General features: G+C 43.4%; 1 protein-coding gene across 5 annotated transcripts in view; it reads left to right on the top strand.

Moving 5' to 3' along the window:
• Positions 1 to 16,843, top strand: part of rpap1 (RNA polymerase II associated protein 1) — a 137,204-nt gene that overhangs the window by 83,597 nt on the left and 36,764 nt on the right. For 4 of the 5 annotated variants that reach the window (XR_010975739.1, XR_010975738.1, XM_068039612.1 and 1 more), the window contains exons 15-17: positions 3,188 to 3,345; positions 4,456 to 4,638; positions 16,310 to 16,508. Coding sequence is in view for 3 of the 5 variants with exons in the window: in XM_068039612.1 (XP_067895713.1) it covers positions 3,188 to 3,345; positions 4,456 to 4,638; positions 16,310 to 16,508 (540 nt within the window). In the remaining 2 variants the exon portion in view is untranslated. The remainder of the gene's footprint in view (positions 1 to 3,187; positions 3,346 to 4,455; positions 4,639 to 16,309; positions 16,509 to 16,843) is intronic. The other variant, XM_068039613.1, reaches the window with a different exon arrangement.

Here is a 16,843-nt window from a genome sequence, read left to right as displayed (position 1 = left end):
CTCCCCGAAACCTTCCTCCAATCACCTTAAAATTATGCCCCCTGGTGATAGCCCTTTCCACCCTGGGAAAAAGTCTCTGGCTATCCATTCTATCTATGCCTCTCATCATCTTGTACCCCTCTATCAAGTCACCTCTCATCCTTCTTCGCTCCAATGAGAAAAGCCCTAGCTCCCTCAATCTTTCTTCGTAAGACGTGCCCTCCAGTCCAGGCAGCATCCTGGTAAATCTCCTCTGCACCCTCTCTAAAGCTTCCACATCCTTCCTATAATGAGGCGACCAGAACTGAACACAATATTCCAAGTGTGGTCAAACCAGGGCTTTATAGAGCTGCAGCATAACCTTGCAGCTCTTAAACTCAATCCCCCTGTTAATGAAAGCCAACACACCATACGCCTTCTTAACAACCCTATCAACTTGGGTGGCAACTTTGAGCGATCTATGGACATGGACCCCAAGATCCCTCTGTTCCTCCACACTACCAAGAATCCTGTCTTTAAGCCTGTATTCTGCATTCAAATTTGACCTTCCAAAATGTTTGTTGGGGCAGTGTGGAGGGAGCTTTATGATGGATATATCCCAGGCTGTGTTTAATGGGGCAGTGTAGAGGCAGATTTACTCTCTATCTCACCTGTATTGTATCTGGCCTGCGAGTCTTTTTTTATTCGTTCATGGGATGTGGGCATCGCTGGTTAGGACAGCATTGATTGCCCATCCCTAATTGTCCTTGAGAAGTTGGTGGTGATCTGTCTTGAGCCGCTGCAGTCCATGTAGGTGGCACACCCACAGTGCTGTTAGGAAGGAAGTTCCAGGATTTTGACCCAGTGACAGTGCAGGAATGACGATATAGTTCCAAATCAGGATGGTGTGTAGCTTGGAGAGGAACTTGTAGGTGGTGGTGTTCCCATGCATCTGCTGCCCTTGTCCTTCTAGGTGGTAGAAGTTGTGGAAGGTGCTGCCTAAGGAGCCTTGGTGAGTTGCTGCAATGCATCATGTAAATTGTACACACTGCTGCCACTGTGTGTCAATGGTGGAGGGAGTGCATGTTTGCGAGCGTTTGGTAAGACACTGTGAAAGAAGTTTCATTCGGTATCTAGCCCTTACGGTACCTGCCTTGGGAGCGTGCGATGTTGGGTGCCATCAGTGGAAAAGTGATTTATTTCCTATGTTACAGACAGGAGAGAGATGGTAGGATGGCTCCCCCTTTTCATCTCTCAACTGACCAAAGACGGCGTGTTTTAAAAAAGCTTGCATTTGCTGACAACAGTGCTGTGGCGTTAGGTGGCACAGTACTGACACATGTGCAAATGCAGCCTCATTGACTGAAACGTCACTGTCTGCGACGTCTCAGGCAGCTGCCAGTAATAAAGATGGTGCTGCTCAATTTGTATCAAAAAAACAAATTGAACTCAAACTTCCTCAATGGCCACAATCGCTGCATTCAGTTTCCCGCTCACTCAAATGATCACCGCTTACCTTCGCTGCTCCCTCCTGTGCCTGCCTGCTCGCTGCTCCCTCCTGCTGGCATGCCTCTCACTCCTGCTGGGCTGCCCGGAGAAGCGTTGGGGGGGTGAGCGAGTGGTGATGGGAGAAAGCGGTGAGGCGGGAAGCCAGCGGTGAGCAGTCAGGAGCAAGAGAAAATTATGAGATGGAGAGGCGAGTGGGTGGGCATGGGATGGAGCGGCGATCACGGGAGTGAGCAGGAAACTGAATGCGGCCCCTGAGGCAGCGAACGCAGGCTGGAGCAGGGTACTGTTGGAGAGGATGGAGGCGGCAGCGATCATGGCCATTGTGGGGTGATGCAATACTCTGACAGCATTACATAGTGATGTCATTACACGGTGACGTCGCTGCGCACATGTGCAGATTCATCTGGCAAATGTTTGGTTGCACTGATGCGTCGGTGATCATTCTGCACATGCTCTGCGTTGTCAGGAGACACCGTTTTTTAAAAAAAAGTGCTTTAATTCCTCTGTGCTTTAATTGTCAGGAACAGACAAATGGCAGGTTCCTTTGTAAGTTTTAAACGAAAGATAAATGTTTATTGTTCAACACCCGAATATACGCAATTACACCCACTCTCTCACTCATACACACACACACACACACACACACACACACACACACAAGAAAAGGTTGCGATTATAAAAGTAACATATGTTTAGGTGTTATGATTCCAAGAGTTCTCTCTCTTGATTTTCCAGCAGTGAAAACTTAAAACGATGCAGGCCTATAATCCTTTTTTGTCCACTGAAGAAAAGCTTTGGAGGTTTTGAAGGATGGTTCACCGTTCTTTATATTCACAGTAGCAGATTTCTCTTGTTATACTCAGTTGAGATTCAATGGCGAAGCCCTGGTATGGTTCCTCAGGTGGAGAGTTCAGTGCCAACTTGAGTCTCTGCCCACATGTGGCTTAAAGCTGGTAGTTCTTTTCTCTTCGTTGGCATAGATGTTTATTCCTCTCTCTGTCTGCTCAGAATATGCCTTATTAAAACCCCTTATCAGAAACTTACTTTCTGTCATGTGACCAGAGCAACTCTTTCCATTGTCCTCATAAATAGTTTCTGATGGTTAGGCCATTGTCAGACATGGAGTTTGGGTATCCCTCAACCACATGCCATCTTGATAAAATAGAGCTTTTCACACCCATTTTCTGGATTTCAAGTTTGGCGTCGAAGAATCTGCAACAGTATTGTTTTTTTTAATTAGTTGGAGAAATGCAACCATTGCCACAAGAAACATCATTTGCATTTTAATGACTTCACCAAGACTTGTCCAGTCATGAAAATTAGCTTGGTTGCTTGCAGTTCCATGTGTATTGGCAGGAAAACAAGTCACCTGACCTCTCAACTCCGTTTTGTTTTACAGGAAAGTGTCCATTCTGGGTTTATAGTTCATAAGTTCATATTTATAGTTCATAAGTTTGTATTATGTGAGCATGACACCTAGCATTGTGATTTCTCACTTCAGTTAACACATTCGGGATACCCCCCCGAATCAGCATTAAATAAAATTGGAAAAAATCCACTGAGCAAAGTAACTGTTTGTAGTGAGCAGTTTACAGCTGAATACGGCACACATTTGCTGTGTCTAACTTACCCAGATGTATCTGTTGGGCTATGATAATTCACAAATGAGAAAACTGCGTAATAACAAACATTTTGTACTGTTGCGTATATTTTTATACAGTTAAACAAATACAATATGAAGCAACGAATCGGGAGGTTCATAGCAGAGGACCCTTGTGATCTGCCCTTGGAGCGGCAGGAGGCCTTTGTATTGAGCATCGAGGCCTTGCGGTTATGGGCTGTTGCAGCTAACTACGGACAAACGTGTGAACTGTACAAGTGAGTGCAAGGTGAAAAAGAGGCGATGAGCAAGATTGGTACATTTATCTGGGATGCACTGAATGTACATGGGTTGGGGGGATGGGATGGAAGTATGTACGAGAGGGATTTGTGTATGCTGAATGAGTGGCTGGGTATGGTGAAGAAGGAAGACTGGTTAGGGCAGGGGCATGAATGGCCTGTGATTTGTGGTGTAGGGTGTGGTATGTGAGTGCATTCTGGGATTGGTCTAAGTTTTTTGGGGGGAGCACGGAGTGATATGGGGGGATTTTTTTCAGTCCTGTTGTATTTTTTTTGCCTTTCGCAGGGTATCACTTTGCTGCTGGAGTTGGTGGTGATAAAGTGGGTGGAGAAAGGGAGAAGTGTCTAATCATGATGCTCAAGGCTGAATGGACTAAGTTTTTTTTTTCTGGCCTGTCATTTCCTTATGTTTGTATTAGGATAAAGCATCTTTCATGACCTCAGGGACATCCCAACGCACTTCACAGACAATGACGTACTTTTGAATTGTATTTACAGACTGCGAGGTCCCGCAAAAGCCATGTGATAATGATCAAACAATCTGTTTTAGTTATATTGGTTGAGGGATCAGGGTTGGCCAGGACACTGGGGTGGACTCCCATTTTCTTCTTTGATTTTGTTCTAAAATCTCTGGAGTGGAACTTGAACCTTCTGATTCACAGGCGAGTGTGCTACCCACTGAGATACAGCTGACAGAGTGAGTGGCTTTATATTTCCTTTATGTGGGAGCAGGGATTGTGTGAGTGGAAATATGGCAGTGATCTAAAAGTTACAAGTTCTGAGTGCTGTGATTAGTGTATTGTGAATGGGATGACCCTGAGGAGGAATCAGGAAAGATTTAGTTTAATAAAAGCAAAATACTGCGGATGCTGGAAATCTGAAACAAAAACAAGAAATGCTGGATTCACTCAGCAGGTCTGGCAGCATCTGTGGAAAGAGAAGCAGAGTTAACGTTTCGGGTCAGTGACCCTTCTTCGGAAGATTTAGTTTAAATTGCCTTCAAATAATTTTTGCACTGAAAGTCTCTGCTCATTTGAAGGGAGAGCAAGTATCTGCTCACCGTGTGGCTCATTTCTCTTTGTATTGCAGGGACTTCTATCCTGCACTAATGAAGATGCTTCAGACGCTACCGAGTCTGGTGTCTCAGCCAAAGGAGGAGAATCAATTGTATGGCTTTTACTTGCAGAGAGCTGAGGCGTTGGTTTGCCTCCTGATCAACATTACTCACAGTGCAGGCTGTGCTGTTGAACTGCAGGCCCAGCTCACCTTCAGGTACCTCTTTGAATCTTCATCTGACCGTTCTGAAGTACCAATTTGGGTCAAACTCCATTTTCTCAATGTTTCTCCAGCACCATGTCCCAGATCACACCCTTCACATGTTTGAACCTGGAATATTGTGCACCCCCACTCCACCATTAGTGACCTACTTTACTTTGATCAACTATGTGTTTGTGGTGCATGTGGAAACCCAACACTGTGCTTAAAAAGTCTCCAATTCAAGCTGCTGAGAAACCTACACAGTTAGAGTTTGTGTTAGCCTGATAAGGAATACAAATGTTCGTGCAAACCCCAACTTAGGGCTTTCCCTTCCTTCATCTACTTCCCCATTTTGCAACCAATCTACCTCTCGGGTTGACATAGTACTCCCATATGAGTCCTTCCATTGCAGCCCTAATTGCTCCAGAAATAACCTGCATTCATTCAGAGCTCTTCACATCCTCAGGACGTCCCAAAATGCTTTGCAGCCAGTGAAGTAATTTTGAAGTTAGACGTCAGGGAATCGTGGCAGCTAATTTGTGCACAGCAAGATCCCCCAAACAACTGTAAGACACATAAACAGGTAATTTGTTTTGGTGATATTAGTTGAAGGGCAAATATTGGCCAGGACACTGAGGAGAACACCCCTATTCATAGCTATGGGATCTTTCAGCCATCCTGAGAGGGCATAAGGTGCCTTGGGTTTAATGTCTCATCCGAAAGACGAGTCTCTGAACAATGAGGGCACCAAAAGCTTAACCAGAATAGCCGAATAAGAAAGGCCAACGTGCCCTTCATCCCTAGAGAGTCCATCCCAAAGGACAGTGTCAAGGCTGAAGCTCGCATTCTCTAAGTATCATTATGAATCGGATTGGAACAGATGCCACTTATACTTTCCACTGTAACTTTTGACATCCCTTCTTGAGGCGTGCACTTGGGGCAACTGCAACCATATCTCACATATCACCCTGTACTTCATCGAAGTCATTTATTAATGACTTGGACGAAGAAATAGGGAACCATATATCCGAATTTACTGGCAACACCAAGTAAGGTGGGAGTAGGAAGTTGCAAAGGGACATTGATGCGTTAAGTGCCAAATCTGTGGCAGATGGAGTTCAGAGTGGGAAAGTTTTAAATTATTCCCTTTGGACCTAAGAAAGACAGATCAGAGTATTTTCTAAATGGTGAGAACCTAGGAACTGTGGACGAACGGAGAGATTTAGCAGTCCATGTACTGAAATCACTAAAAACTACTGGACAGGGACAAAAAATTATTGAAACGGCTAATGGAATATTAGTCTTTATCTTTAGAGGGCTGGAACAAATAAAGTTGTACAGAAATAAAAACAAAGTGCTGGAAATACTCAGCATGTCTGGCAGCATCTGTGGAGAGAGATGACCTTTCACCTGAAACGTTAACTCTGTTCCTCTCTCCACAGATGCTGCCAGACCTGCTGAGTATTTCCAGCACTTTGTGCTTTTATTTCAGAGTTCCAGCATCAGCATTATTTTGCTTTTATTAAAGCTGTACAGAGCGCTGTTTAGACCCTATTTATGAGTACTGTGTTCAGTTGTGGGCACTTCAGCTCAGGGAGGATTTATTGGTCGTGGAGGTGTGCAGCACAAATTGAACAGAATGTTACAGGGCTGAAAGGGTTAAATTATGAGCAAATGTTGCATCATTTAGGCTTGTATTGCATTGAATATAAAAGGTGATCTAATTAAGGTGTTTAAGATGATTAAAGTAATTGATAGGGTAGATAGAGAGAAACTATTTCTCCAAAACAAGGGGGCACAATCTTAAAATTAGAGCTAGGCCATTCATGGACGTTGTGAGGAAACACGTCTTCATGTTGAAGGTAACAGAAATCTCACAAAAGGTAAAGAGGTCTGGAGAACTCTTCCCCCCCCCCCCCCCCCCCCCCAAAAAAGCTGTTGAGAACACAAGAACACAGGAAATAGGAACAGGAGTAGACCATATGGACCATCGAGCCTGCTCTGCCATTCAGCACGATCATGGTTTCTCTTAGGCTTCAACTCCGCTTTCCTGCCCGCTCGCCATATCCCTTGATTCCCCAAGAGATGAAAAATCTGTCTATCCCAGCCTTAAATGTATTCAACGATGGAGCATCCACAGCCCTCTGGGATAGAGAATTCCAAAGATTCACAACCCATTACTGGCTGGGGGTCAATTGAAAATTTCGATACGAAGATTGATTTTTTTTTTTATAGGGAAGGGTGTTAAAATTTATGGAATAAGATGGGTAAGTGGATTTAACATACAGGTTAGCCATCATCTAATTGAATGGGGGCCAACTCGAGGGGCTGAATGGTCTATTCTTGTTTCCGAGTTCTTAATTCATAACGGTGAGTAGAGCATACTGGATTACAAAGTGAGTCTAACAATAAGACTGTCATTTGCAAAAAGGAGCACTGCAATACGTTTAGAAATGTCTGGACAGACAGTTCAAGGCTGTTCCTTACGATGCCATCCAACATACTAGAAATGAAGACTTTTGAGTAATCTAGACTTGCTCCTTTGTAGGGCAGCTCCAATGGTGAATTGATGATTTCAGGCTTTCTGAGATCATTGCTGCTCCCTGCTGCCCTGAGCCAGTGTGCACAGTCTTAGCCCTGAATTCGAATCAGTGATACAACCAGCCAGCAAGTCTTCCGATACTCCTCCCTTCCTAATGGAGGTCTTCAAAATTATGAAGGGGTTCAATCGAGTGAACGTAGAGAAGATGTTTTGATGTTTTCACTTGTGTTGGAGACCAAAACAAAGACTCCTAAATATAAGGTAGTTACTAATAAATCCAATAAGGAATTCAGGAGGTATTTCTTTACGCAGGGAGTGGTTATTTGGAATATGCTATCACAAGGAGTAGTTGAAACCAATAGTGTAGTCCATATAAAGGAAAGCTAGAATAAAGATATTTAACTGGAGGAGCACTGATGTAGTGAAGCAATGGGTGTCCTTTTAAAGAGGAGATGCTTCGGGTACAGTCTAGGTCCATTCCACAAGGTTGAAAGGCAGGGCAACCAAAGCCAGAACTCCCTGGATGACAATGAAGTAAGATGAAGCAGAAAAAGGGGTGTATGACAGATGTCATTTGATAATACAAGGGAGAATCAGGCTGAATATGAAAAGTACAGAGACAAGTGTAAAAGGAAATGAGAGGGCCAAAGTGACAGTAACGAGAATAGATTGGTAGCTAGCATAAAAAGTCTTCTATAGGCATATTAACAATAAAAGGGTTGTGAGAAAAGCGATGGGGGCAGATTCGGGACCAAAATGGAGATCTATTGGTGGAGGCAGAAGGCATAACAGATACTAAATGAGTACTTTGCATTGATGTTTACCAAGGAAGAGGACTTTGTTAAAGCTGTAGTAAATGAGGTTGCTGGGATAATGGATGAGATGAAAATAGATGAAGAGGAAGTATGAGGCTGGTAGTACTTAACCTAGATAATTCTCCCAGTCTGGATGGGATGTATCCCAGGTTGCTGAGGCAAGTAAGGGTAAAAATTATGGAGGTGCTGGCCCCAATCTTCCAATCCTCCTTAGGTACAGGGGTGATGCCAAAGGACTGGAGGATTGCAAATGTTACACTCGTGTTTGGCAAAGGGGAGAAGGATAAACCTGGCAATTAAAAACCCGTCAGTTTAACAGTGATGGTGTGGAAGCTTTTAGAAATGATGATCCTGGAGAAAATTATATGGATTAGTTGGCCAGGTGACCTGTTTCTGTATATTCTGCATAAAAATTAGCAGCCATTTGGGCAAGCATGGACTAATAAAGGGATGGATTTGTTGAGGGAAAAGTCTGACTAATTTGCCTTAGGTTTTTTGATCAGGTAACAGAGGGCAGATTAGGGAAGTGCAGGCGATCAATATGGACTTTCAAAAGGTGATTGATAAAGTAACAAATATTAGGCTGGTTAGCAAAATTCAAGTCCATGAGATAAAAGGGGCAGTAGCAGCATGGATACAAAATTGATTAAGGGATAGAAAACAGAGTTGTGAATAGCTGCTCTTTGGACTGGAAGGAAGCATATAGTGGAATTCCCCAAGGTTCAGTGCTGGAACTATTGCTGTTTTTGATATATATGTAAATGACTTGCATTTGCGGGTACAGCTCACAATACTGAAATTTGCAAATGACATGAAATCTGGAAATATAGTAAACACTGGCGAACATAACAGGAGACAGGGAACATAAACTGTTGGGAATGGGTGGACATGTGGCTGATGAAATTCAATGCAGAAAAGTGAGAGGTGAGACATTTTGGCAGGAACAATGAAAAGAGAGAATACAAGCTAAGTGGTACAATTTTAAAGGAGTGCAAAAAAAGAGAGTCCTAGGGTTGCTTGTGCACAAATCTTTGAAGGTGGCCGCACAAGTTAATTAAGCAGATGGGACCCGGGGCTTTATAAATAGAGGCATAGAGTGTAAAAGTCACGAAAGTTATGCTAAACCTATAATAAAACATTAGTTTGGCTCCAGATGGAGCATTGTGTCCAATTGTGGGTACCACACTTTAAGAAGGACGTGAAGACTTTGGGGAGTCTAAGAAGAGATTTGCTGGAATGGTTCCAGGCATGAGGGACTAGGTGGTTAGACTAGAGAAGCTGGTGGTGGTCTGCTTAGAGCAGAGAAAACTAAAAGGAGATTTGGAGCTATTTAAAATCATGATGGGTTTAGATATTAAATAAAGAGAAACTGTTTTCAGTGGCTTAAGGGTCGGTGTATGAGAAGGCACAAATTTAAGGTGATTGAAAGAATCAGAGGTGACATGAGGGAAAAACTTTAAATGCAGTGAGTGGTTAAGGTCTGAAATACACTGCCTGAATGGGGTGGAGGATACCGACTGATTCATTAATAGCCTTCAAAAGGTAAATACTTACAGGAGAAAAAAATTGCAGGTTTATGGGGAAAGAGTGGGAGAAGTGGGATGAACTGGATTGGTCTTTGAAAGAGCTGGTGTAGATTCAATGGGCCAAATGGCCTCCTGTGCTGTATTATTCTGTGATTCTAGATAAGTAGATGAAGTAAAGAATGGACTGTTTCTGTGCTGTAGAATCTATGTATTTCCTGAAAGCATATCTCTTTAACACAGCCTTTCGTCGCCTCCTTTAATTTTGCTCCTTCACGTGCCGATATCTCCCTCCTGTGGTGAAGCACCCTGGAACAGTGCCATTTGAGTATGCTGTAACAATATAATGATTTGCCCTAATGCCTAATCTTGTGCAGTATAATACTCCTGGACAGCTTGGCGTCACTGCTCATGATTGAAGCAGGTCTTGGACTGACATAAGGCGACTGTAGTAAGATTGCAGACTGATATAGGTTGACTGGAACTTGATAGTGAACATGCAGAAGTGGGGGAGGGGAAAGCTGTGTCGGGATCGGTGACTGTCGCTAAGCGACTGTTACATACAGCAACAAAGGCTGATTTTGTTTCCCACAGCAGAACGCTTTGAATTAATGCTGCCTATTTTTGAACGCCTCCCATTGGAGCTGATGATCTTGTAGACAGTATTAAAGTGATTGACACATCCTTGGTGTACACGGCATTTGAACGTCATGAATTAAAGGAAACCCAAAGGTACTCATTAAATGTCAGTAATGGGATTGCTGGTTACAGCGGAGTGCATATTTATCAATCACATTTGGCCAGCAGTGATTCCAAGTGAAACCCATTACGGGGCCTTCGTGACCAGTGCTGCAACAGTTCCCTCGTGTATTCTCGGAGCTTGTGACCAGGCTGTTTCCAAGGTTACCGCTGCTGCTGATTGTCATGAAGTGCTGTCTGCTTTAATTTAGAAACATTGAAAGATTTACACAGGCTGTTTTATGCAGTAGCACTCCTGCGTCCGAGTCATAAGGTCATGGGTTTGAGTCCCGCTCCAGAGTCTCGAGCGCAAAGTCCAGGCTGACACTCCAGTGCAGTACTGAGGGATTGCTGCACTGTCAGAGGTGTTGGCTTTCGGAAAGGCTGCGAAACCGAGTCCCTGTCTGTCCTGTCAGGTGGATTAAAAAAATCCCATGGGCACTATTTCAAAGAAAAACAGAGGCAATCTCACTCGTGTCCTGGCCAATATTTATCCCTTAACCAACATCAATTAATAAACAGACTGTCTGGATGTCCTGACGTGAAAGACACTGTATAAATGAAGGGTTTTGACAAAGAAAGTTTGTTTAAAATTTGAATAAATAAGGAGAAATTGTTGGCAAGAGGATTGGCAACTAGATTTAAGGTAATTGGCAAAAGAACCGGGGAGGAGATGAGAAGTATTTTTACGCAGTGAGTTGCTATGATCTTGAATGCACTGACTGAAAGGATGGTGGAAGCAGATTCAGTAATAACTTTCAAAATTGGAATTGGATAAACAGTTGAAAAGGAAACATTTTCAGTGCTCTGGGGAAAGAGCAGGGGAGTGGACTAATTGGACAGCTCTTTCAAAGAGCCGGCATAGCACGATGGACCGAATGGCTTCTTTGTATGCTTTATGATTCCATGATCCATAAATTCTTGTTTCTTTCTAGTCACCCTGCCTGCATGAGAGCAGAATGCTCAAGTTGTAGGTGCCAGCTGGTCAAATGCAGTGACCTGGGTAGTGGCACATGTTACCTCTCTGCCAGGCACAAGGTAGAGCGCCAAGTTGCCCATTGCTTCAAACAGCACTGGGTGCCAGCTGACACTTAAACAGGGTGATGGTGCCAGCAGTTTCGGGTAGGGGTGCACTGGATGTGTCAGCTACTTTGCATGATTTGAGCTGCCTGGTATTGGGTGTCAGTGTTTCAACCAGGATGCTGTTGGGTGGTAGACCCTTCACGCAAGGTGGGGTGGGTGTGCCAGCGAGCAGGTGCTTTAAGGGTGGCAAACTGCAAGGCTTTGGGTGATTGCTGCTTTAGACACAGCAGGCAGGTTGGTGTCAGGTATCCACTTTCCTAACGTTGAATAGGCTGTACATCACTGCATCTAGTGTATGCTCAGGAGCTCAACCACTGAGGAAGATGAGTGAGTAGGGCAGATAACACAAGGGAAATTACTGAGATTCTTCATCCGGGAAGCCATCCATTGAGAATAGCATTTGGTGTTCAAAATTTCAAAAGGCACAACTTCAATTAGATTCTATTGGATGTTGGATGGCCATTAAAGAAGGAATTTAATGGAATTAAATTGTTTTTTTCATTCTTCACTTGGTAATGAGAACATTTTATCGAGGTGTAGAGAATGCAGTTTAAATGTTTAAATACCCCGAAGAGATTTTAAGCTCTTTCCCTCTTTTCACCCCCAATATTCTTTTGAAACCATTAACTACTTGCTGGATTCAGTTCCACCAATTCCATTTGCTCTCCCTTGAGAGCTCACTTGAGTGCCACTCTCTTGTGACCCTGAACCGTGTAGGTCAGCGGGTCATTCTATCATGAGAGGGTTACACCACATTATTGTTTTTTTATTTTAGAGATACACCACTGAAACAGGCCCTTCGGCCCACCGAGTCTGTGCCGATCAACAACCACCCATTTATACTAATCCTACATTAATCCCATATTCCCTACCACATCCCCACCATTCTCCTACCACCTAACTACACTAGGGGCAATTTACAATGGCCAATTTACCCATCAACCTGCAAGTCTTTGGCTGTGGGAGGAAACCGGAGCACCCGGCGGAAACCCACGCGGTCACAGGGAGAACTTGCAAACTCCGCACAGGCAATACCCAGAACTGAACGCGGGTCGCTGTAGCTGTGAGGCTGCGGTGCTAACCACTGTGCCACCCTAGAAACATCTAGTCTGTTTCTATCCTTATTCTCGCTCTCACATAGAAGTCTTCTGGTAGACATTACTGCATGGAGACCCCAGAGACTTGAGTCCAAATGAAGCTTTGAGACCCCGAACCTGTGTAAGATAATTTTTTTTCACATATTGGAGGTCAAACCTGGGGCCGCCTTACTCTGTATGGTGCAGCTGCTTCCTGGTTTTGAGGGAAGCTGGTTTTCTTCATCAAAGAAATAAAGACTTTTCTCTTCAGATAATGCTGTGGGATGTTTTGACATCCATCTAAGAGGACAAGACAGGGCTTAGGTTTCGTGCGTTACCTGAAAGACGGCACCTCTGACAGTACAGCACTTCCTCAATAAAAAAAAACTGGCTGACTTGCATTTATATAGCATGGTTCACAACTTCAGGATGTTCCAAAGTGTTTTACAGCCAAGGAAATACTTTTGAAGTCATAGCAATTTATGACACGGAAGGAGGCCATTCGGCCCATTGAGTCCATGCTGGCTCTCCACAGAGCTGTGCAGACAGTCCCGCTCCCTGGCTTGATCCCTGTAACCCTGTAAGTCTATTTGTATCAAATGGCCATCCAGCTTCCTCTTGAAGTCATTGATCGTCTCTGCTTCCACCACCCTTGTGGGCGAATTCCAGGCCATCACCACCTGCTGGGTAAAGTATAGTCGCTGTTGTAATGTAGGAAATAATTTGTGTGCAGCAAGGTCCCACATATAGCAGAGAGATAATAGGCAGGTTATCAGGTTATGTTTAGGTGATGTAGTTTGAGGGATAAATATTGATCAGGACACGAGGAAGAAACCCTCCCTGTCCTCCTCCAAAATCTTGCCATGGGAGTTTTACGCCCACCTGAAAAGGCAGTCGCCGCCTTGGTTTAACGTCTCATCTAAAAGATGGCACCTCTGACAGTGCAACAATCCCTTAATACTACAATAAAAGCAAAATACTGCGGATGCTGGAAATCTGAAATAAAAACAAGAAATGCTGGAACCACTCAGCAGGTCTGGCAGCATCTGTGAAAAGAGAAGCAGAGTTAACGTTTCGGGTCAGTGGCCCTTCTTCAGACCCTTAATACTACACCCTGATTATGTTCCCACCTCCTTGGAGTGCGTCTTGAATGGCCAATCCTCTGCCTCAGAGGCAAAAGTGCTACCACTGAACTGGCTAGCAATCATAGAATCCCTAATAATTGTATTCAGTGTCTTAATGGCAGCAGTGATCATAATCTGATTGAATTTTACATTCAGTTTGAAGGAGAGAAGAATGGGTCTAAGACTAGTATTTTCGACTTAAATAAAGGCAATTATGAGGGCATGAAAGCAGAACTAGCAAAAGTGAACTGGAAAAGTAGGTTAAGGGATAGGTCAATAGAGATGCAGTGGCAGACATTTAAGGGGATATTTCAGAATACACAGAATTGATACATTCCAACGAGAAAGAAACACTTCAAGAAGAGGACTCGCCATCCGTGGTTAACTAAAAAGTTAAAGTTAGTATCAAATTTAAAGTAAAAGCATATCATTGCGCAAAGATGGGTGGCAGGTCAGAAGATTGGACAGAATATAAAAAGCAGCAAAGAACAACTAAAAGATTAATGAGGGAAAAATTATGTATGAGAGAAAGCTGACTAGAAATATAAAAACTGATAGAGCTTCTGTAGATATTTAAGAAAGAAAAGTTAACAAAGGGAGCATTGTTTCTATAGCAAGTGAGTCTGGGGAATTAATAATGGAAAATAAGGAGATGGCCGATGAATTGAACAGGTATTTGGCATTGGTCTTCACTATAGAGGATACCAGTAACATCCCAGAAATAGCTGTAAATCAGGAAATGGAAGGGAGGGAGGAACTCAAGAAAATTACAATCACCAGGGAAGTAGTCCTGAGCAAACTGTTGGAACTGCGGGCTGACAAGTCCCTGGGTTCTAATGGTCTTCATTCTAGGGTCTTAAAAGTAGTGGCTAGCGATATAGTTGATGCGTTAGTTTTAATTTTTCAAAATTCCCTAGATTCACGGAAGGTTCCATTAGATTGGACAATAGCCAATGTAACTCCTTTATTCAAAAAGGGAGGGAGTCAGAAAGCAGGAAACTACAGGCCAGTTAGCTGAACATCTGTCTTAGGGAAAATGTTAGAAGCTGTTATTAAAGACGTTAATAGCAGGGCATTTAGAAAAATTCAAGGTAATTAGGCAGAGTCTACATCGTTTTGTGAAAGGGAAATCATGTTTAACCAATTTATTACAGTTCTTTGAAGAAGTGACATGTGCTGTGGATAAAGGGGAACTGGTGAATGTACTGTACTTAGATTTCCAGAAGGCATTTGAAAAGGTTATTGTGGAAAATAAAAGCTCATGGTGTAGGGGGTAAAATTTTGGCATGGATAGAAGATTGGGTAGCTAACAGGAAACAGAGAGTAGGCACAAATGGGCCATGTTCTGGTTGGCGAGATGTAACGAGTGGTGTGCCACAGGGATCAGTGCTGGGGCCTCAACTTTTTACAATTTATATAAATGACTTGGATGAAGGGACCGAAGGTATGGTTGCTAAATTTGCTGATCACTCGAAGACAGGTAGGAAAGTAAATTGTGAAGAGGATGTAAAGAGGCCACAAAGGGACATAGATAGCTTAAGTGAGTGGGCAAAGATCTGACAAATGGAGTATAATGTGGGAAAATGTGAAATTGTACATTTTAGCAGGAAGAATAAAAAAACATATTATCTAAATGGTGAGAGATTGCAGAGCTCTGAGATGCAGAGGGATCTGAGTTTACTAGTGCATGAATCGCAGAAAGTTAGTATGCAGGTTCAGCAAGTAATTAGGAAAGCCAATAGAATGTTATTGTTTACTGCGAGGTAAATTGAATACAAAAGTAGGGAGGCTATGCTTCAGTTATACAGGGCATTGGTGAGACCATGTATGGAGTATTGTCTATAGTATTGGTGTCCTTATTTAAGGAAGGATGTAAATGCATTGGAAGCAGTTCAGAGAAAGTTTACTAGACTAATACCTGGAATGAACGGGTTGTCTTATAATGAAAGGTTGGACATATGAGGCTGAGGAGTCCAGAACCAGGGGTCACAGTCTCAGGATACGGGGTATGCCATTTAGAACCGAGATGAGGAGAAATTTCTTCATTCAGAGGGTGGTGAACCTGTGGAATTCTCTACCACAGAAGGCAGTGGAGGCCAAGTCATTCAATATATTCAAGAAGGAGATAGATATATTAATGCCAAAGGGATCAAGGGATATGGGGAGAAAGCGGGAACAGGGTACTGAATTAGACGATCAGCCATGATCTCTTTTGAATGGCGGAGTAGGCCTGAGGGGCCGAATGGCTTACTCCTGATCCTATTTTCTATCTGCTGGAGTTTAGAAGAGTAAGAGGCGACTTGACTGAAAACTATAAGATTCTGAGGGGTGTTGACAGGGTGGATGTGGAAAGGATGTTTCCTCTTGGGGGGGAATTTAGAACTAGGGGTTACTGTTTAAAAATAAGGGGTCACCCATTTAAGACAGAGATGAGGAGAATTTTTTTTCTCTGAGGTCGTGAGTCTTTGGAACTCTCTTCCTCAAAAGGCGTCGGAAGCAGAGCCTCTGAATATTTTTAAGACAGAGGTAGATAGATTCTTGATAAGCAAGGGGGGTGAAAGGTTATTGGGGGTAGGTGGGAATGTGTAGTTGAGGTTACAATTAGATCAGCCATGATTTTGTTGAATGGTGGAGCAGGCTCGAGGGGCCAAGTGGCCTACTCCTGCTCCTAATTTGTATGTTCGTAATGCAGTCCATTTCTCCCAAATCTGTTGCTTTGGGCTAGCAACACAGTAGCCCCAAATGAAACAAACCTGCCAGTAACTTCTCCATTTGCTTCCTGTAGTGCTGGGGACCAAGTGGAACATATTCCTCCTCCTCCAATAGACTGGAGCCATGTGGCAGGTATTAAGCCCTTCTTGGAGGGCTGTGTCAAAAGGTGCCTCAAAGAGGTCAGCTGTCCAGCGACGTGGTGTACTGTGAGACAACTGACTGCAACGTACATCACTTACCTGGGGACATACTACACCAAACTCACCCAACAGGTACAGAACTGTTGTATTTGCATACATGTCTTGTCTGCATGCACTTCCTGTTGTGCGACACTTATTCCTTGTAATACTATTCTTTGTTGCATTTTCCCATTCTTGTCACAGTCACACTTTTCTGTCACTTTTTTGTTTCACTTTTGATTTTATGCAGGGTAGGGTCATGTAGTGGTTATGTTTCTAGACTAGAAATCCAGAGTTCATATCCCACCATGGCAGTTGGAGAATTTTAATTCAGTTTTGAAACATGGAATGTGGGAGTCACTGGTTAGGCCAGCGTTCACTGCCCATCCCTAATTGCCCTTGAGAAGATGGTTGTGAGCTGCCTTCTT

Source organism: Heterodontus francisci, chromosome 9, assembly GCF_036365525.1.
Source record: "Heterodontus francisci isolate sHetFra1 chromosome 9, sHetFra1.hap1, whole genome shotgun sequence".
NCBI lineage: Eukaryota > Metazoa > Chordata > Chondrichthyes > Heterodontiformes > Heterodontidae > Heterodontus > Heterodontus francisci.
Note: the sequence above shows the minus strand (reverse complement) of the source record. Positions and strands in the feature narration are given on the sequence as shown.